General features: G+C 46.0%; 1 protein-coding gene and 1 pseudogene across 6 annotated transcripts in view; both read right to left on the bottom strand.

The window, feature by feature from the left end:
* CSPP1 (centrosome and spindle pole associated protein 1) overlaps window positions 1-21,079 on the bottom strand; it is a 1,363,238-nt gene that overhangs the window by 1,182,258 nt on the left and 159,901 nt on the right. For all 6 annotated transcript variants that reach the window (XM_086965839.1, XM_086965840.1, XM_086965843.1 and 3 more), the window contains one exon: window positions 12,820-12,900. In XM_086965839.1, coding sequence (XP_086821965.1) covers window positions 12,820-12,900 — 81 coding nt within the window. The remainder of the gene's footprint in view (window positions 1-12,819; window positions 12,901-21,079) is intronic.
* Window positions 14,998-16,043, bottom strand: LOC147724286 (RNA-binding protein Musashi homolog 2 pseudogene; annotated as a pseudogene).

Genomic DNA, 21,079 nt, shown 5'->3' with positions numbered 1-21,079 from the left:
TAGGAAAGTGTATAGTATGGAAGGCAATAACAAAATTGTCCAAATGCTTATTACTGAAAATTACCTTTCATCAAAGTTCATTTGTACACTAGAAATAGAACTTGTCTGTTTCTTAATGCTGGGCATTGTGCAGTGCAGTTAGAATAATATTAACAAACTTCCCAGCCCTTGCTAGAACTTGGGCTGAATCATTACTGAAGCACAGATCTGATGCTTCCCTGCAATGTATCAGTAACTTTTCCCGATAGACTGGGACCAGTAAATGTCGACGATCATTAACGAGATGAGGGCAGCAGCATAGCAGGTGTAACCAAGACTCATGTGGATAATTGCAGAGCCTACATGTTAGCTGACCATTCCTCTGAGCCCACAGCGGGTTAAAATCATGAGTTGGAAGGGCTAGAAGCCTCATATAAGTCATTTTATTGCGAGTCTGTGATTGGAGAGAGTAATTAAAGTATGGTTGAGGTTTCCCCTTGATATACGAGGCATCCAAAGCGGTTAGGAGCGGCTTTTTGGAAAGCTGAGCAGTGTTTCTTTTGAATGACATTAAAGTAATTTGGCTTTTTATTGTTTTCTTCCACGTTGACAGGGGAATAATTGGGTTAGAAAGGTTTATGGTTTCAATATTCAGTGTAGTAATGGCCAAGTGCAGCTGTTTGTACCAAGGCGATAGTTTGTCGGTAAACACTGATTGCAATTGTTTTTTCATAGATTGAGCTGGTGCACACAGAGTGCAGATGTAGAATTTTATTAGGTCGCCTAGACAGTAAAGATCTGCACTTGCCAGGCCCAGCTCGAGTCTCAGCCTGGCCCTCCTTGCATGCTGGGGAACCGAAAATATTTCCTTATAGGCCATTGTTTGATAGTTCGCTAAAAATGAATCCATTTTGCCAGGAAAAGCCAGGTGGCCATAAGACACTGCCGGGAGCAGTTTGGCACGTAACACCCTTAAAATTGGTTCGGCTGTGGGGGCTATGCAATTGCCGATTCAAGCATCTCAGACTATGTATAACCCCTGCTCCCTTGGGCCGAAGATGTTTGAGATGAGCTACATGATTTTCTCTTTCATTGAACCAAACTCCTAGGTACTTATAGCTAGTGCAAGTAGCTATATGTAGACTGCCAGCTCGCCAAGACAGGATTTACTTTTTTTGATATTTCCCAAAAATCATTACTTTGGTTTTTGACTCATTCATCAGAAGATTATTTTTTATATTGTATGTAGGAGCAGTGAGCGCTCTTTGTAGACCTGTGTTTGTATGATCCATAATGATAATGTCGTCCGCGTATTGCATGATCTGCAGTCGTGCGCCATCCAGTTTTGGGGCAACCAGGGTTGCACCTGCCAATGCTTCGGGCAAATCGGCGGTATAAAGATTAAAAAGTAATGGGGCTAATACGCAGCCTTGTTTTACACCATTTTTTGTTGCAATTTTTGCGGATACAGTTGTGGCGCTGGTTTTAATCCTCACCCAAGTTTTCTGATGCAGTGACATCAGTGCAGAGAGAAGTGTGGAAGGTATCCCACAGGAGTTTAACTTGTTCCATAACATCTCTCGATCAACTCTATCGAATGCTGCACTAAAGTCCACAAAACAGCAGGATAGAGGTAAATGATTGGCCAAAGTGGCTCTCCAGGACAGGTAGGACATTGCTATTATGTTATCTGTCGTGGAGCAGCCTGATCTAAAGCCTGACTGAGTACGGGGAGGATGCGGTTTTCTGTAACCCAGTTTTCAAGTTCTGCCAGCAGAACACGGGCGTAGGCCTTAGCTTCAATGTCCAATAACGCTATCAACCTATAGTTAGCCGGATTTAAACGATTGCCCTTTTTAGGTCTCGCCTGTCGATGCGCATGCGCATCGAGCAAGCGAGACTATGGGGGCTTATCCACTCTTTATCCACACTGCAAGGAATCGTGGCGATTCCTTGCAGTGCCCCTGACTTTTAAGCTCAATGCGCATGCGCATTGAGCTTAAAAGCGCGTGCACGTCCGTCTTGTTTTACCCGCTCCGCCCCCTCCCCTTCCCGCCGTGTCGCATTTCTCCTCCCCCCTCCCCTCTCTTCCCTCCGGCTTGTTTGTTTATTTGACCCGCTCCGCCCCCTCCCCTTCCCGCCGTGTCGCATTTCTCCTCCCCCCTCCCCTCTCTTCGCTCCGTCTTGTTTTTTGTTTATTTTACCCGCCGTGTCGCCGTGTCTCCGATCCTTTCGCTTGAGGAGAAAATAACGCTAATATACAATTGCGGCACAGTACACGTGAGCCTCGCCGAGCTCAAGCGCCCCAATGCTGACAATCAATGCATCACTTCACTCGAAATGGCAGAGCAAACACCCGCCCCCCAGCACGCACCACCAAAAGGAATGCTGTGACCCCCAACGGAGCACCACAATGGCAATTACCTCGTACAAACAGCAGCCGCCAACACGCAACTCTGAACGTAAACCCGAACAACACGCATGTGCCATCACCAGGCTATCAAATCCACCCGTGATAAGTCAACCAGCAAAGGCCAGAGCACACTGACAAAAGAGAAGGCGGCTGCTCCAGACTGGGACGAGTCTGCACAAAATGCTCCAATGTCCGACATCCCATACAGAACCGCACCACCGTCAGCTCAGCCGAGCTGGTCGAAAAGGGCGAGCTGGTCCACAGAGCCCCACGACAGCGATGCAGCCGCCTGGCTCCATGGAATTTAATGGCCAGCAGGACTGCAGTGCACTAGCACACGACAAATGCTCTTAGACTGTCGTGTCTCCGATCCTTTCGCTTGAGGAGAAAATAACGCTAATATACAATTGCGTAGAATGGTTTGGTTTTTCATTTTTACTCACAGGTTTACTTTGCTGGTGGCACTGCCTTTATAAGAGGCCTGCTAAATACTGCTGCTGCTCCAAGAACAGTGCCCGCCTCCACGTCGTGCTGAACTCTGGCGGCAATGACTCTTGCGGTGCGTGTGCCGGGGCGTGGTCACGTGGAATTTAATTTGGAAAAAAAAGGTTACGCAGGCTGTTGTAGACTGCCCCTACCCCCCACAGGACCAAATGCAGTTATTTACTTTGTATGACGCCACATGTAGTGAGTTTGGAAGCGTCCTGCTTAATGTGAGTTCAAGTTGGCAGACTAGTATAGTGTAGACCCGGCCCAAACTGAGTTTTAAAATGACGTTCGGAAGCCCCCCCACCTTTCACTTCTGAAAGATATTGAGTCATTTGACACACAAAAATACTGACTGGAGCACAGAAGTGTGTTTTCACAACAAAGAACAGACGTTAATTGTTACAGCACTGTAGTTTTGCAGCAAAATTGAGTTTGCGATGCACTCGCTATTTTGGAGAGTTGCACTACAAAAGCAGAAAAGCTATGTTAGTGCAGAAACTGTAGCTGTAAAATTAGCTTGTTGTTCACCCCACTCACCCACACTGTACTAGAAACAATTCCTCATTAAAACATGAACTCCAACAAGCAATGTGGCGGCAGAAGGCAAGGCAAGGTGTGGACTACAAGATTACTGGCATGGCAGGCACAAATGATGCGTAAGTCTTTGAGTCTTTGCACATACATACCTAGAAGATCACCTCACACTCACTCACCCTCACCCACCCTCTACCCTCACTCACCCTCAATACCTCACTCACCCTCTCTCACCCTCTACCCTCACTCACCCTCAATCCCTCACTCACCCTCACCCACCCTCACCCTCACCCTCACTCACCCTCTACCCTCACTCACCCTCAATACCTCACCCTCACTCACCCTCACCCACCCTCACCCTCACTCACCCTCACCCTCACTCACCCTCACCCTCACTCACCCTCACCCTCACTCACCCTCACTCACCCTCTACCCTCACTCACCCTCTACCCTCACTCACCCTCTACCCTCACTCACCCTCAATACCTCACCCTCACTCACCCTCACCCACCCTCACCCTCACTCACCTTCACCCTCACTCACCCTCACCCACCCTCAATCCCTCACTCACCCTCACCCACCCTCACCCTCACTCACCCTCACCCTCACTCACCCTCACCCTCACTCACCCTCTACCCTCACTCACCCTCTACCCTCACTCACCCTCAATACCTCACCCTCACTCACCCTCACCCACCCTCACCCTCACTCACCCTCACTCACCCTCACCCTCACTCACCCTCACTCTCACTCACCCTCACTCTCACTCACCCTCAACCCCTCACCCTCACTCACCCTCAACCCCTCACTCACCCTCACTCACCCTCACCCTCACTCACCCTCACTCACCCTCAACCCCTCACCCTCACACAGTGCAATAGGTCTCGGAGCATTTGAGTTAGAGCTTTTAGAAATGTTTATGGCTTTTTTTTTTTAATTCTTTAGCATTGGCTACAGGAAACAAAAATGCTAAAGATTTACAAAAAAAACCATAAACAATTCTAAAAGCACTAACTCTAATGCTGCGAGACCTATTGCATTTCCAATGCTTGTTGTAAAGTGGATGTAATATTGAGCCCTGCCAGGTAGATGGAATTGTAGCTGTAAGAAAGACTTGTTTAAAGAGCGGTGTGAAAAGTTCTGCCGAAAAGGATCGATTTGATTTAAAAACTGTAGCGGGTATTCAATTTGGCCCTGGCGCCCCATCGTTCCTCATACGACTGATGATCTGGATCACTTCGGCTACAGAGATGCCTGGACCCTGAATGTTTTCATGGTTTGGTGCTAGGGGCGAATGGAGGGCTGACGGCTCCCTTGTCCCACTGCTGAAAAGCGATTGATGTGATTCACCCACAAATTCTCTGGTAACCCGTTCTCCTTGGACAGGCCATTATTACTGACTTGATTAATATATTTCCAGAATGGAGCTGGGTTTTTTTTCCTTAAGAAGAGAGAACATTTTGAGCCAGGCATCCTCTATTCGTTTGGTACGTTATTCCCATGCGCGTTTCTTGTGGACTGCTCGAAGCGATCCAGTTGCAGCACCCTGCAATGCTTTTTCCCCTCTTTGTCTTGCATTTGGGGGATTTTGACGCTTCCATTTGCTTTCCGACGTTCCCTTATTTATGTACCGGTTTAGATAGTTTGACCCCTGTTTTTGTAGAGCGTTCAATGTTCCCCCCAGCACCCGATGCAGGTCCATCAGGAGGATGGGCCGATAATCTAAAAGGGCTTGTGAGCCAAAAGAGGTTTTTAGTTGTTCACTATTAGTTGTCCATGCAGACAATTTTGTGCCGAGGTTGATGGTCCATTTTATCCTGCGGGGGTCTTTTTCACATTCTTCGCCCGTAGATTCACCTACAGGTATGAACTTGCAAGATGGAGCAGTGGAAAGACAAAAAGACGCTCTAAGGGGCCTATGGTCACTCTCTACTCGATTGTCAATATTCAAATAATTCAGATGTGAGGCTAATGTACCACCAATGAATAAATAATCAATTGTTGAGATATTCCTGTATGTTGGAAGCGGGGACCATGACTGGTCCTTTGCTTTCTTGAGATTATAGGCGGATGATATAGAGCAGGCGTCAAATACTAGTACAGACCAAGAACTAGTACAAACCGGCAATCATACCAACAAGGACCAATACTTCAACAGGGCCCCTCATACCAACAGGGTCCGACATATCAGGACACGTACGGCCCAACTGCTCCACCTCCTCAATTTTTAGGAGACCCCACGTGGAAAAACAGCGTTCCAGGCTGGTCCAGACCACAGACATGGATCCAAGGAAAGATCAACCAGCGGGCAACAGAAGGGTCTGATCTCAACAACAGAACCATGGAGAAATCCAAATATGGCGACAAACCTATCGCTGGTAGATATCCCAGGACAGAGGTTGGAAAAACCAGAGAGAGTTTCTAATACGGCATCAGACCCACTGAGGATAACCATTGGATGCTTGAATACACAAAATAATAAAGACCGTATCTTCAACATCTCAAAGCATACCCTGAGTAAAGCAGAACATGACATTCTAGCCAAAGGGTTATCATTCATCCCCACGTCTTGACCCAACATTCAATGTAAAACTGGAGTTACAGCAGTTCTTCCGGAAAATTCGCCTCAAGTATTTCTATGAGAAAGCGGACAAATATCACAAAAAACTAGCAGCCACCAATTTATGCCTTCCATCCACCTTCACTCCGACCACATACATGATGAGTGAAAAAATCGTGCCTTTTGAAAAGATAGTGATGACAGAAGTAATGAATCTACCTGAAAACAATACTAAATACATCAAACACAATATTACTAAAGATGAAAGACAGGCACTACATTCTCTAAGTAACAACCATAATATTGTAATAAAAACAGCTGACAAAAGGGGTGCAGTGGTTGTTCAGAATACGGAAGACTACGTAAAGGAAATCCTTCAACAATTGAGCTGTGAGGCCAGCTCCAAGAAAATTAATGGGGATCCTACCAAGGAGAATTCAAGAACAATACATGAACTCACTTCTAACGGACTTGCAGACGGATCACTTTCAGAACCTGAATATAAGTTTCTGAACAAGGCAAATGTCAGGATACCCACAATATATACCATCCCCAAGATGCATAAGAATTCCCAGAATCCCCCCGGGAGACCGATCATTTCAGGATGCGGTTCTATTCTAGAACCCCTGAACCAATTTATAGATAGCTTTCTACAACCTATTGTATTAGAAACACGCTCCTACCTCCGCGACACGATGCATACGATCCAATTGATGGAAGACCAACCCTTTGATAAGACGTGTCAGTACTTAGTGACACTCAATGTGTGTTCAGTATACATAAGCATCCCACAAAATGAGGCCATGGAGGTCATAAGAAGGGTACTTGAAAAACGCCCTTCACCAAGTTGGATCCCAACCGACTTCATACTAAACCTACTCGAAATTGCCATGACAAAAAATTATTTCATCTTCAAGGGAACATTTTTCTATCAATACAAATGAGTTGCAATGGGGCGTGGATTTGCTTCTAGTCTGGCAAATCTATACAGGGACCACTACGAAGATCAGAACATCTACAGTGACTTAAATCCATACTTGCACAATATAATGATATGGAAGCGCTATATTGACGACATCATGATGGTATAGACGGGAACCAAGGAAGCTTTGTTTGAATTCAACACTTGGCTCAATGTGCGTTCCCCCGCTATCCCGTTCACAATGTCACACAATGAAGACTCCATACCGTTTTTGGACCTCAAACCAGAAATTGAAGATTGAAGGATCATGATGAATCTGTATAAAAAACCATCAGATCGTAATACTCTTCTTAAATACGACTCACATCACCCACGGAATCTAAGAGATAACCTGCTGTACCGGCATTCTTGAGACTGCGCCGCAATTGTTCAAGATGACAGGATTACTTTAAGGAATCTGACATCCTGATTTCCAAACTGAAGGACAGAGGATATCCCAAAGGCCTCCTGGACCGAGCAAGAAAGAGGGCGTGGTACAGACCTATGAAACCTAAGAAGAGCAAATGAACAAACTCATTTGCGTGTCCACCTTCAACACCAGAAGCAACAAGATCAAAAAGGTTATTAAAAAATACTGGAACCTTGTAGGAAGAGTGTAAACGGGAGCACTTGCTAAACTCATATCAGGCTGCCTCTACGGAATGGTGGATTGCTGACACATCCCCTCTTCCCTCTCTCCATACCTCTCAGAACGACTGGAGCACCGACACGGAGCCTCTCTGGGGAAGTCTGTCCGATGTTGGAGAGGAATGTTCCTTTAAGGGGGCATGCACGGAAATCGAGGAGCCTCCCTGGCATGACGTCGCAGCCTGCCGATTGGTAAAAAGGGCGGAAGTCCTGGATTCAGCGGGTGATGAAACCGAGGACGGAGTGAGAGCGGAGGAACCGAGACGAAGAACAGAGGAAGAGGGATGCGAAGCTGGGAGAAGAATGGGAGATGGCGAAGGAGAAGTTACGCCCGGAGGCCAACGTTTCCACGAGTTGCTCAGCCACACTCACGGAGGAGTGTGGCTCTCCCAGGTACGACAACGGGTGTCGAACTGGGTCGGGAGGCGGGGCGGGTCCGAGAGAAGTTAAGGGTCCACTTGTAAATAGACTCGAGGCACTCTCCCTTTGACCCGTGCACCCCTAATACCCCTCCTACACTGCTACCCTTCACAAAGTGCACCTAGGCACACGAACAGATAGTATCACCAGTGTTTCCCTCACTCCCTGGGCTTCCTGACAAAAGTTATACAGACGGAGATCTGATTACCCTTCTGTTCTTTTCGTTATTTTCCATTGGCGCGGTGGCTCATATCCCGGAGGGAACGTACGGCCGCATCCAGAGCTCCTGGCCCTACATTCCTAACAGCAGTAGCCATAAGAAGGAGGAACACCCCTGTGTCCAGCGCCACCACAGATCCTGCTAATCCCAGTCGTGAAAGACAGTTGGCAAAGAAAAAGTCATTTATCAAAATAAAGCCTTACATACCTCGCTCCAGTCTCCGGCCCATTTCTCCTTCCCCAACCCCGCCACAAAGAGAAATCAACATGATAGAGAAACCGATGTTTTCATTCGAAAGGGCAAAAATCATTAAAGACTTTGTGGTATCTTCCCATTTAGAAACACCCAAGGCACCAGATATCAGGCAACAACTATGCTTACCCCCAGGGACTGGACACCAGAAATGCGGACACTGTAAGGCTTGCAAATTCACCCGAGTTGGGACCACATTCACACATTTCGGCAAAACATACTGCCTAACGCAATTCACCAACTGTAACAGTCAGAACCAGATACATGTCATCAGATGCCCCTGCCAAAAGATTTATGTAGGCCAAACCACACAAAAAGTGAAGAATAGGATCCTATAACACATAAGCATAATCAAATGTAAAGTTCAGGGACCCCCTTTAGTTGAACACTATCACAGTGCTGGCCACACAACTGATAACACTGAATGGTAGGTACAGGAGAAGGCCACCCTACACCCTAGGGGAGGCAGCATGGCAAGCACCCTGAATTACAAAGAGTACAGTTGGATCCACACTTTGAACTCTGTAAATCAGGACCTGAATGAACATGAGGAAACATAGAAGCAAATGGTTAACCTGTAGGCAATGTCCCCCCACGGGCTCCAGGAGCATCCAGCACAACATACAGGTTTAGCCACACATGACTTGGACAGTTACCATGCATGCGTCCTTGCTGTATACAGACAACCCGCTGTTCATGGCTACTTCAGTTACCACAATGTCCCTGTTAGCTCCCCCAATCACAGAGGATATAGGTCCTTTCAGACATTAAAATGTTAAAATTGTCATACTGCGTAATAATGCTTGCCCATGCATGTTGTTTCTTAAATGACCCCTATCTGGTTTATCTATTTCATTGTTTAAAAGTATTTGTTTTTGTACATACACTACCACAAGATGATGCGATTCGTTTATTCATTGCGTTACAGTACAATTTTTCTGATAAGAATGAGCTGGGCAGACTATGTCGAACTGTATTGAACAACAGGGAAGTGGCGTTTTATCATTCTCCAATACATAAGGCTCTATGTGGGTGAATCGTTGCAGACGTCTCTTAAATGACCCATGTTTGATGTATCCTTTTCATTGTTTAAATTATTTATTTATGTACACACACTACCACAATACGATGCGGTTCTTTTATTCCTCTGTAAATACAATGTATAGGTACTTAATGTGTGACTATTCCAACTTGTCTGATAACAGTAAACTCTGACGTACTGTCTTGAATAAATGTGTATAGGCCTTGAATCATTCTCCAATACAGAAGGTTTTGTGATAATTACAATCCCACTTCAGATTTCACATCCGAGTGCCGGGCTTTACCTTTCCCCAAACACAGGGTTTCATTTAGCAGCAGCGTACAGTACGCAGCACCTGTAACGTCCACACTGCATCCTCGCGGTTATTTAGATGCGATCACTGCAGGCGGCCGCATTCCCAAATTGACTCGGACGTACGAGGACGTCTCCCGCAGTAGATCAAGTAAGTCATCTTTAGACTACATGGCTCCCGCTAGCGTAATTTTGTCCCCCCAACTAGCGTGGTATAATTGAAAGGGTTCCAAGTTTACATCCAGTCTTAGGGGGAACGTTAAATAAATATCTTTCGGTTGCACATGTCTGGGCATGGTGCATTTCACCTTTTGTAGCCGCCTGATAAACTTCACTATTGCTCGTGTAAATGAGCGGCCCGGCTTAAAATTTGTTTTTCGAGCAATCCGGTGCTATGTCAGTTTCTTTAAAAACATCAAAACCTTTGTTATGCCGGGAACATTACCAATAAAAACCCTCACTGGCTCCATTCTTTCACGCCGCTTAATTTTCTTACTGTTAGAGCACAATAGCGGCCCGTTAAATTATCGGCCTATTTATCACGAGCCAAACGTTCTTATAGATTTTAACTATCGGCCCAACCATCAATTACCACGGCTGATGCCTCACAGACATGAAGGTTTGACTGCAGGCTATTTTTAACCACGTGGGAGACAGACCCCCTAAATTGGTCTCCTCTGAGCTTCTTAATCATTGCATGACTGGCTTAGCGTATGGGCGATTTAGCCCCCCTTCCCCCTTTTTTTGATCTACACAGATCTAGGATCGCCTTGGCGGCCACCCCCCAGAACTTCAACAGGATGATGAAGCTTGGAAACATTTAGGTATATGTTTCTTCCATGTAAAATTATATGAAGCACCACTCTCCTAACATGGGCATATACCATTCAAACCATTGCTCGTTTCAGACTTCGACCTATCGGTATGCGTCTTAGGTGTTGGCTGACACCTCCCTGCATTATTGCCTCAAGAGGATACCAATCTACAAGCATCTCCTCCTACTGGTAAGCTCATAACACCAGTTGGCCATCTGTAACGTATTCCATTTTATACACACCAATAAGACCCAGTTTTGACTTTCACCCTACAGGCTGTCCCCGCCCCACCCCTGTCCTGATGAAGGCCTGCTCCGGATGTAAATAATATCCTGAACCATCCCCCAGGGTCGAAACGTCGATGTTATTGTCTCCACCAGTCCATACAACCCGCTAAACCAAACTGGAAAGGAAATCCCATGCTATCACGACATGCTTGTAAAATTGGACCTGTCCATCAAAAAAGTCCCTTGCAATTGTTTATATTCACATGTCTTTGTTAACACTGCTTGTACAGTACTACAGTCACTAATCACCTAAAGTCACCCAAGACACACTTGAGCATTGTACAGTCTTTGTTTATGTATCTGGTCACTTGACAACCAATCTAAAGTCCTGTATAGTAAAGATACTACCCACTGCTAAAGAAAGAGTTGTGTTTATTATTATTTTTGCAATTTTGGTGTGTTTTTTACAAATTTTTCCAGAGTATATATTACGTTGTACAAATTAGTTGGTAAACCCTACAGAACCATTTCTCCTTGCTATATATCTCGTTGGAAGTCAATTATCTGATTCAATTTGCATGCAATCTAGCTGGACTGGGGATCCAACATTTTAAGACTTTACCCTAGAAAAGTGGGTGGTGCCAGTAGGGAGCTAAACTAAACAATACCTGTATGGAGATACTGGATACCACTTGGCAGGAGGGAAGTCCTAATGTTTGATTATGCTCTACATGGGCAATGTTTCTACAGTCCGGAATTGAGCTTAACGCTCAAAGAACATGTCCAAGATAGTCAAAGACTTCTGGAATTACTGTCTGGAAAGTAATGCAGGCTGCACTTCAAAGTGTTGATTCCACCGATATGCATTGATGTTATTTGAAAGTCTTTAGTTACTCAAAACTGGCTCCTGGGATTTCTAGATTTTACAAGTGCCTGGGGTCCCCTATAAGAGAATTGTTCTGCCTCTCAGTTAAACAGTTTTACAAATTTATCAGCTGGAGACTAGATTCTGATGGGTGAATTACAGAAGTATTTAACATAGTTTGGGGTCATCTAGGTCATATGTGCGTCCACACTTTGCGATACTTTAAAGATGATCACCATCACCAGTTGTTTCTAGTTCAGGTAACTCTCCACTGCCCTGTTCAAGCCTGCCCTCCTCAACACTGTTGGAATTCTCCTGCATGTCCAAAAGAGTCCTCCCAATGTCTTTCTAGAAGTTCTATTTGGTCCAGCTGGGTGTTCACATGTCCTAATAATCCAGAACAGGTTTCATCTTGTATATTAATTTATTTAGGACTACTAAGGCCTTAGAGGACTTTTAGTCAGAATCTGTGCAGCTAACTGCCAAGACAGGGGCATCCAGGACCAAAAGTACAAATGATCTGGAGCAGTCTTGCTCAGTTGATGCTTCAGAAGAAACTTGTATTGCACCTCTACTAAATAACAGAAGTCTAACCTGGAGATCATAATTGGACTCGACGTTCTTTATGTCTTTCAGGCTCCACCACTGTTCAGTTTCCTCTCCTACTCTAAACTCTAAGTTATTTGGCCTGTTGGGTCAAATGGCTATACCGCGTTAACTGTTTTAATAAGGTAGGCACTATGCAGAGGGCACTAAGGCTTCTACAGTATTTTCGCTCAGTAACTGTATAAAGGTCATTTTGAAGTGTACAGTTATATTCTTCAGGGGTTTACTTTCAGATTGGTACTCAAACAGTCATGCATGGGCTTTAAATCAATATATCCAGTGTGTCCTCTGTCTTAACAAAAGTTATATTATACCTGTATAGAATAGGAAAATCCTTAAAATCTGTTTAAACACAAAAGGAAAAATTCAAAATATTTTTTAGGCATCTAAAAATCAAAGTATTCGGAAGTAACAGGGTAATGGCCCACCCTGATTTAACATGTTTAAATATTTCAAAATCAATATAATAAAGCAATTTACGTGATCCAAATGCTTACCTTGGCCGACAGCCTTTCCCAAATAGGAAGGGACATCCCTTGAGTAACTGGATCAACTTCACCAGCTGTTCGTATATGTTTCTATGGATAAAAATATTCAATAATCAAATACCTCACAAATATTTTTGGCATTCAGTTGCAGCTAAAAGTGGTTCTTTGCATTAAGAGTAAATTAAATTCAGTAAGAGAGAAATAAACTTTAGATTGTACAAGACAGTAATCACTTGTTAGGCGGAGCGAAATTAGCAATGGTGACCGATAAGGGTGTCCATCTTCACTACAAACTTTCTCTAATGAAGTAAAAAAGGTAACAAAAACAGAAAACTGAGATGGATGTTTCAAACTGTTTGATAAGCAATGTTGTGTTTTAAGTGATGCAAAATAATATCTAATAAATATTACTGGTTGGCTGTGGAAAGGAAGCAGCCCTTACCTCAGCAGGGCGGCGTGCGAGCCGAACATCCTTGGTTCACGAACCCAGGCATAACGCGTCCCTGTCAACCCGGACTCCTCCCCTCTCTCTCCCTCTACAGGAACCAGTGGCGGCGTGCGCCGGACCGGAAGCAGTTCCCCTTGACCCCGGAAGCACATCCCTGGATCAAAGAAAAGGCGGCGATCCGGAAGAGAAAGCGTTCCGAGCAGCAGACCCGTGGCAGGAGGAAGCAAGCGAAGAACCCGAGACTGAGAGCGGAGGCGAATTGAAGAATCGTGGCAAGGGCGAGGATGAGGACGTCTGGTCCGAAGACTGGTGGAGTCCTCAGGAGGTGGCTGGAGAGCGGCCGTAACTCACTGGGGAGTTACGGCGGGGCATGTGAGTACCCTGTTACATCTTCTCCGTGTCCCTTGTGTACGTAGTTGTAAGTAGTGTAAAAATAATAGCACCGGATATCTCACCGCCTCACTGTATAGTATAGACTTGCACCGTTTCATGTATAGAGACCCTTGCACTAGCCCTCACTTTATCACCCTCTTCCCCTCCTCTTTTTGGCCTTCTCCTTCCTAGCCCTCCTCTCCGTCCTACACCCACATTTCGTTTTCCGGTCCTTCACATCCCCGGTGTCGGTGGCCGTGCTTCCAGCGTCCTACGCTAAAGGACTAACGGCCCTGTACTTTCTCTCTTTCCATATAACTCCGAGGGACACAAGTGTACATCACAGGACAAGATCACCATCGTCCAGCAGGGAACCCCTCCAGACGACGTCCATCCGGGCGAAGACTTCAAAGACCTACCGGACATTACTTCTTACCTCTCGGATATTCTTACCATCTCATCTAAGACAATAAAACCAGCTAAACATCACACACTATATCCGGCCTCCTCGCCTGTTATTCCGGTCCGCCCACACCCCTACTCCACATTGGCCTAACAACCAGTGGTTTGGGAGAGGGAAGGTTGACTTTTCCCCCAGAGTTAATCGGTTCACAGAGGGTGAAGAACACAAACATTACCAACAAAATATCATGTGGTCAAACTGATGCCGTTAAAGGATCGGTCCCGGATTTCCTGTGTGATGTAGCACTGAAACTGGCTGAGTGTTTTAGTTCAGTGGATAATTTAGATGCAACCACTGGACTGATAGGCAAGTTTTCTTGTGGTGCAGTACCAAGACCATGCTTTGAGGCATTCTATAATGCAGAGGACCATTCGATTTCTGCCGGAGACAATGCACCAATAAGGTTTGCTTCCTGAATTCTCCTGCAGCTTCGTCATAGCTCCTAAAGCATGAAAAAAGGGATACAACAGACAAGAGACAACTTTTCACCAGGTCCTGTTGCTGGCTGCTCAAGAATGCAGAGCTGTCAATCTGAGGTGCTTTTGTAGGTTATAGTAAACTGCTTGGTTTTGCTCGTACATGCCACTAGAACAATCTAACCAAACCTCAGCCTACTGTCAAAAATGCTATGAAAGGAAAAATTAACTTCATGGAACTACTTCATGGTGGATCAAGTATTCTTACTTTACTGTTTCCACACTTCACAACTAGATGGAAAATATCTGCATGGCTGTCAGGATCTTAAAAAACAGTCACTTAACAATGATGTTGCTTTAAATGTTTGGTTAAGGAACCCGGAATGAGCGTTCTCTCCTAATAAAGCCATTGTTTATATAGCACAGCAAGTTCATGAGATGATTTGAGGAGAACAATCGGAGTCCATACAGTGCCACCTCCAGTTCGTTGTGTAGATTTTATCGGTGATGATGTGATCGCAGGATGACAAGATCGTCTAAACAATGGGACCACTCAAAAACTTCACGCAGTCTTGCTCAGAGATCCAACAATTCTCTCAGAGGGAGATGGCAGCCAATCAGCAGTAACGTTTCAATGGTAACCATTTGTGAAAGCCGTCGCAATCAGAGGTCCAGCCATTCCGTGGCCGGAGCCCGGCTGGGGGCTGGCGGCACTTATGTAGTTCGCCACGCCAGAGTCCTGGCCGGCGCTGCCGTAGATGTCTGCCACCGGGCCGGGGCTGTTGGCCCCCGGGAAGCCTCCTGGTCGGCCGGGATTGGTGCCTGCCAGGGAATTGGGTGCGCCAAAGTTGGGTTGAGCACTGTAGCTATTCAGGACTGGGCTCTTAAACTGATCCGGGCTGGGCAGGTGGTGGAGGGGGGAGTTACTTGCTGAAGCAGCATGCTCACTACGAAGCATCTGAGCCGCCCGAGGACCCATGGATCCGTAATCCGCGTACGAGATCTGAGCCCGCTGCTCACCGGGCGAAGTATAGAAACCGTAATCAGGGATCCCTGATCCTCTTGCGGCTGCCACAGCTGCTGCTGCTACTGGTCCATATGCTGCAGCTGCTGGAAAACCTGGAAACTGATAGCTGTAACTTGGAGCAAACCCAGGATATCCTCTGCCATATGTTGCAACAAAATTTGGGTAACCAAGCATTCCCATCCCCAGCATAAATGCATCCATGGTGTATGGTAACCCTCGCGCTCGGCCTCTTGTCCCGGGTGGGAACATCACTTCCTTCGGTTGCGCTTTCTTACACTCCACCATTTTATTATTGATTTCATGGAAATGAATTTCACAAACTTTTTCAACCACATCTTCAATTTCAAAAGTTACGAAGCCAAATCCTCTGTGTCTGTTGGTAGTTTTGTCAAACATGAGCATGGCATCTTCTACCTTGCCGAACTGGTCAAAGTACTGCTTCACATCTTCCACGACTGTATTCGCAGATAAGCCCCCTACAAAGATCTTCTTTGTTCTCGTGACCATCTGTCCGTCGGTGTCTCCCAGCGTCCCTCTGCGCTCCTAATATACTGGTCCCCTCCCAAAACCTCCTCAAGCGCCACAACACAATTCTATAGGTTTTGTTCCTAATATGAATGGCTGGTGCATGGTATATGCTTAATGACGGCATTTTATGAAAGAAAAGTGCACGAACTAAGTGTAGAAGAATACTCGTGTAGTTTCGTTTATATTTCATTACTCAGTTATTTGGTTAGTTCTTCTTTCTCAAAGTATTCGGAATGAATTCCATTATTGTAATGCGAAGAGGTATGAAGTTGCAGCCAGGCAACAATGCTTATAAATGATGACAGGAAGCAAACGTAGCTGTCCCATACCTTTCTGCAATAGAATAGCTTATTTGGAAATCCAGTGATGAGGTATTAGTGCTAGTGGAACGAGCAATCTCGAACTCTGAAAGTAGTTTAACTCATGTGCTTTTGAGAGGCATAAGGCCATCCACCTGGAACAGTGGCATGGATCCTATGCTGGGTAAAATCACCCCTGCAAAAATGATTAAACTTTTGAAATGTGCTCATTCTTTTCACGTAGGATGTTATGGCCCTGGAAACATCCAAACAGTGTAGAGAATCCTCAGTTGAGAACCACAAGGCTTTGGTTTAAAAAAGAAAAAGTGATTTCCTTCTAAAAATGAGATTCCATCAATATCATTGGAGCAAAATAGGGGACTGTACTGTGAACCAATTTATATTCATGTGAAACTAAATTTGGATCTTTCAGTGACAGAGCTTCCAGATCCCCAAACTTCTATACTGATTTATCACAACTAAGAAACCTATTTTGCATGTAAAAAGGTCTATGTCATGCAATGCCAAAGGCTCAAGAAGTTTCTGCATTAAAGAGGCAAAGAGGGGATCCCATTGAGGAGCAGGTTCTGCTACTGGAAGATTTAAAACCTAGATTGCCATCAACATGCTTTAGAACAACCTAATTTTTTAAGACGAATTGTCTTTAGGTCTTTTAAAACAGGTCACAATTGCTAAGAGGTAATCTATGTCATAGTCAACCAGTATTCTGACTCAGGAAAAAACATAAAGCAATACAAGAGCAGAGTCACAAAGATAAGTGTTTATTGATTATTAGACAAGTCGTTCCTTGGAACCCACAAGACCACTGCTAATTGCTGATAAGCCTTGGTGAGCTACGCAAGTTATTCAGGTACAAAGCTTTAAAGTTAATTTGTCAGGAAAATGCAGCTAGAAATCAGCATCAGGACTGAAAAGCCAATCTATCTCAGACAAAATGTGGCAAGAGTATCATATCTCAAAGTTGTTGGAAATATCTACTTTTTGAGAGTCCTGAGAATCAAGGCAGTTAGATGAAAGTTGCAGAAAGCATCTCCTGAGAAATTCTCTTGTTATCTTCGACAAAAGATGAACTGAGTAAAGAGATCATTGACAGATAGTTCTCTGTCGCAAAAAGATCGCTCTTGGGTGATCTTCACTTGCTGAAGACTGAATTGCGACATGATTATTTTATCAGCCAAAATTTTAAAAAAAATGTAAGTAGTGATTCCCCACTCTGCACTGGTCAGTGTTCCAAAATTCTTATGTTCCTTATGCCTACTCGCAGGGTTTCGACTGCCCACAAATCTCAAATCAAATCTGAAAAATCTTTAAATGTGTTTCATACCTTATGGGGACTTTGTCAGGATGATAAATACCTCATTCTTGTATTTTTATCTCTCTGGTTCTCATCAATTGCAACCAATTAAAAACACTTTAAGCAATTTAATTGATCGTGCAATGCTGATTTGATCCTTGTGCTTACCAAGAGGCGGCTGGGATATTTGACTGGCTGAAAGGTAGGCCAGTGCAATCCTGAGGGAGAGACTAGGGGAAGAGGATGCTGAGCAGCCTCCAGGAGCTCAAGCGAGAGGAGGAAACCCTTTCTTATTTTATCTGCCATTCCAGATGAGCACCATACCTTTTATAGAAGATGCCTACATGCATATTGCTTATCATATCCAGTTGAAAATCTATTGGAAATATGAAGTATTCCAGCATCTCCGACTAAGTTATGTTATGTTATGTTATGTTAAAATGGGACTTTTATAGCACAACGGCTACTCCAAAGGAGTGTCCCGGTGACTAAGATGACACCACATCGTTCTTTTCTTCCATCAGGCTCTGCAAAGTTGATGGAGGAGACTTAAAACTACCTATATCTATGCTTAAGGTGGAGGGATAAACACTAACAATTTTTGCCTTTTTAGGTTTCGCTGGGGGACGGAGCTGTAAGCTCCGCCTCCAGAAAAATCTGTAGTTTCTAGTATGGGTGCCTTGAACACGCCTCTGTGTCTCATTGGCTAGCTCCATAAATGGAGGCTAGCCATTGGAACAGAGAGGCGTCCGTCATGGCTGGACCAGATTCGGGGGCGTTCCCGAGAATCTTTGGCTTTTGGCTACGTCATGATACGTCAGCCAAAAGCCGGGAACGCCCCCGAATCTGGTCCGGCCGGGCCGTGCTTGCTGCTGTCCTGCCTTACTCTGTGCCCCTCCTCCCGCCGTCCCCCCTCCCCCCTCCTCGCTGTCCTGTGCACGTTTCCCGCCGGCCGTCCGTGTCCCCTTCCCCTCCCACAGAAGAAAAACAACCCTTGTGTCCCATTGTCTTTGCAGCATTCCCTCCCCTCCCACAGCAGATCCCCGCCTCCCGAGCCGCAGCTGATCCCCGCTCTCCCCGCCTCCCTCTCCCCTCCCACAGCAGATTCCCACCTCCCTCTCCCCTCCCACAGCAGATCCCCGCCTCCCTCTCCCCTCCCACAGCAGATCCCCGCCTCCCGAGCCGCAGCCGGTCCCGATGCCGTTGTAACACGCCTCCGCTCTCCCCCTCCCCTCCCACAGCAGATCCCCGCCTCCCCCTCCCCTCCCACAGCAGATCCCCGCCTCCCGAGCCGGCCGAAAGTGCCAGAATGCAACCGGAACCTTAGAAGGCCAAAAACACAGCACACATGTAGCAACAGGCAACAATAGAAAATGAGGGCACAATTCAAGCCTAGAAACAAGAAGTAGGGTCAGAAGAGGCTACCAGTGCTAGTAGCGCATACATTGGGGTCAACCCCGCAAACCACAGAATGAGAGGATAAGACCAGCTACATCAGGCCCTAACAATGCCATAACAAACGGAACATCAGTCATGGATAATGGGCCTTTCGGCCACTGCCCACGTTCACTCAGAAAGGAAGGCACATGACATTACAGAAACATAAGTGAAACCGGAAACCGAACACCAGCGAACCAGAACAAACGACCCGATTGGGGTCGGAAAGCATGTACTATAAAACACCATAGGCGCACCCAAGAAGCCATACCATGAAAATGCTGGTATCTGGAACAGTGGGAAGAGCGCTTAGATCCCCAAGGCAGGACCTGAGCACCAGTCCTGAAGGTGACGCTGAACCACAGACAAGCGCCCGAACCAATGAGCGAAAGCTCCTGGCTGCTTGCAATCGCTGCACAAATACAAATGGACATCACTTCTGCAGGTGCCACACCGGCAACGGGGTCCCCCACTTCTTGCCACTGCCCTTGCCAAGCAGAGAACGCAAGAAGCTCGGCCACGCAGGGTAGACCAGACATCAATACATTTTCTGGGCACCACATCCACAGGTGCACCGTCGCCCAGGGGACGCCACAATCTTGCTCTGCAACCTGCCGTACCGCACACAGGAACAGAAAGGCACTGCAGTTCAACACCTCCAGGCCCCTCGTCGAGGAGCTGACAGGCAGTGCACAGTTCGGAAGCACCCCCCTGGTGCCAACCTACGTGATAAGGGGTAGTGTCGCATGCGCAATGAAGAGGGGGAGAACCAGCATCAGCAGCGCAAAAGCACACCACTGGGGGAAAGACTCTCCAAACTTGTGTAACCTGCAACAATCATACACCTAAGGCCCACCACTCATGGGCCACAATAACAAGGCACCAAGCAAGAGTCGTACAGAAACGAAGAAATGTGATACCAAAGGACACTGCTGCAAAACACAATACAAAGCAGCAGAATTAGACCGCAATCGGAGCAGCGGCAATGCATGGGCAAGCCATAAGTGGAATAAGTCAATATAGACATCATTCGCGGCCCCCACAGGTACCCAGCACCCTGGGGAATTCCAAGCATCCTACCCCCCATCTGCTGCACCGCAAGCAGTACCATACTCGTCAGAAGAAACATGAGGAGGACAGCACTTGCTCAAGCCTGTTGCACAGTAAACTGGCAACCATGCAGTGGCTCGCAGCCTTCAGAAATATTTCCTCACATGGAGGTCATCATTAAAGTGTATGCGCGGTATGTGGCGCTTTCTACAAAAAAAAGCATTTGTTAGTAAGCAAATGCTTTCTTTTGTTAAAGCGCCCTACCTTTGTTTCACTTTAATAGCGGACGCAACCTTTCTTTAGACGCAACTCGTCTAAAGAAAGGGTTGTGACCTCTATTAATGTGAAAGCATGGCACGGAGCTCTTGTAAACAAAAAAAAAGTGAATGAATGGTAAAAAAAAGAGCATGCGGCCGCGTTCGGCGCCGTAAGTAAACCAAAGGCGCGGCCGGCGCTGTGGCGTGCCTCTGCTATAAAAAATAAAGGGTGTCTTGCCAGTTTAAGGAAATAGTTCTCTGAGGCTGTCATTAAAGCCTACCTTACAACAAGACACATAAGAGGGCCAGTCCTTACGGGAGGTTACAAGATGAGGCAAGGTGGTACTAAGGAGGGAGTAGGGACTACTAAGCCTATTGACTGATGTAAAGCCACAGTTCATTGGGCATGCAGTTGGCAGCGCTAGGTTGGGTATGGCAGCACCAATGTGGCCCTGCTGACTGGACCAGGGCGAGGACTGACAACGCAATTTCTCTTTTCAACCTGCGCCTCACAACAACCAAGTGCGTCCTTGTAAAAGAAAGCAGTAGAGACCGGGGCCTTTCTTTTAGAGGGGCACTCCTCTTAAAAAAAAAAAAAGTTTTCTCAGTCCCGTTTACAATTATGCTGTTTGTTATGAGGTGATGCACAACAGATAC

The sequence above is a fragment of the Lissotriton vulgaris genome, chromosome 4_1 (assembly GCF_964263255.1).
Source record: "Lissotriton vulgaris chromosome 4_1, aLisVul1.2, whole genome shotgun sequence".
Lineage (NCBI taxonomy): Eukaryota > Metazoa > Chordata > Amphibia > Caudata > Salamandridae > Lissotriton > Lissotriton vulgaris.
The sequence above is the reverse complement of the archived record's forward strand: the minus strand, read 5'-3'. Positions and strand labels throughout refer to the sequence as shown.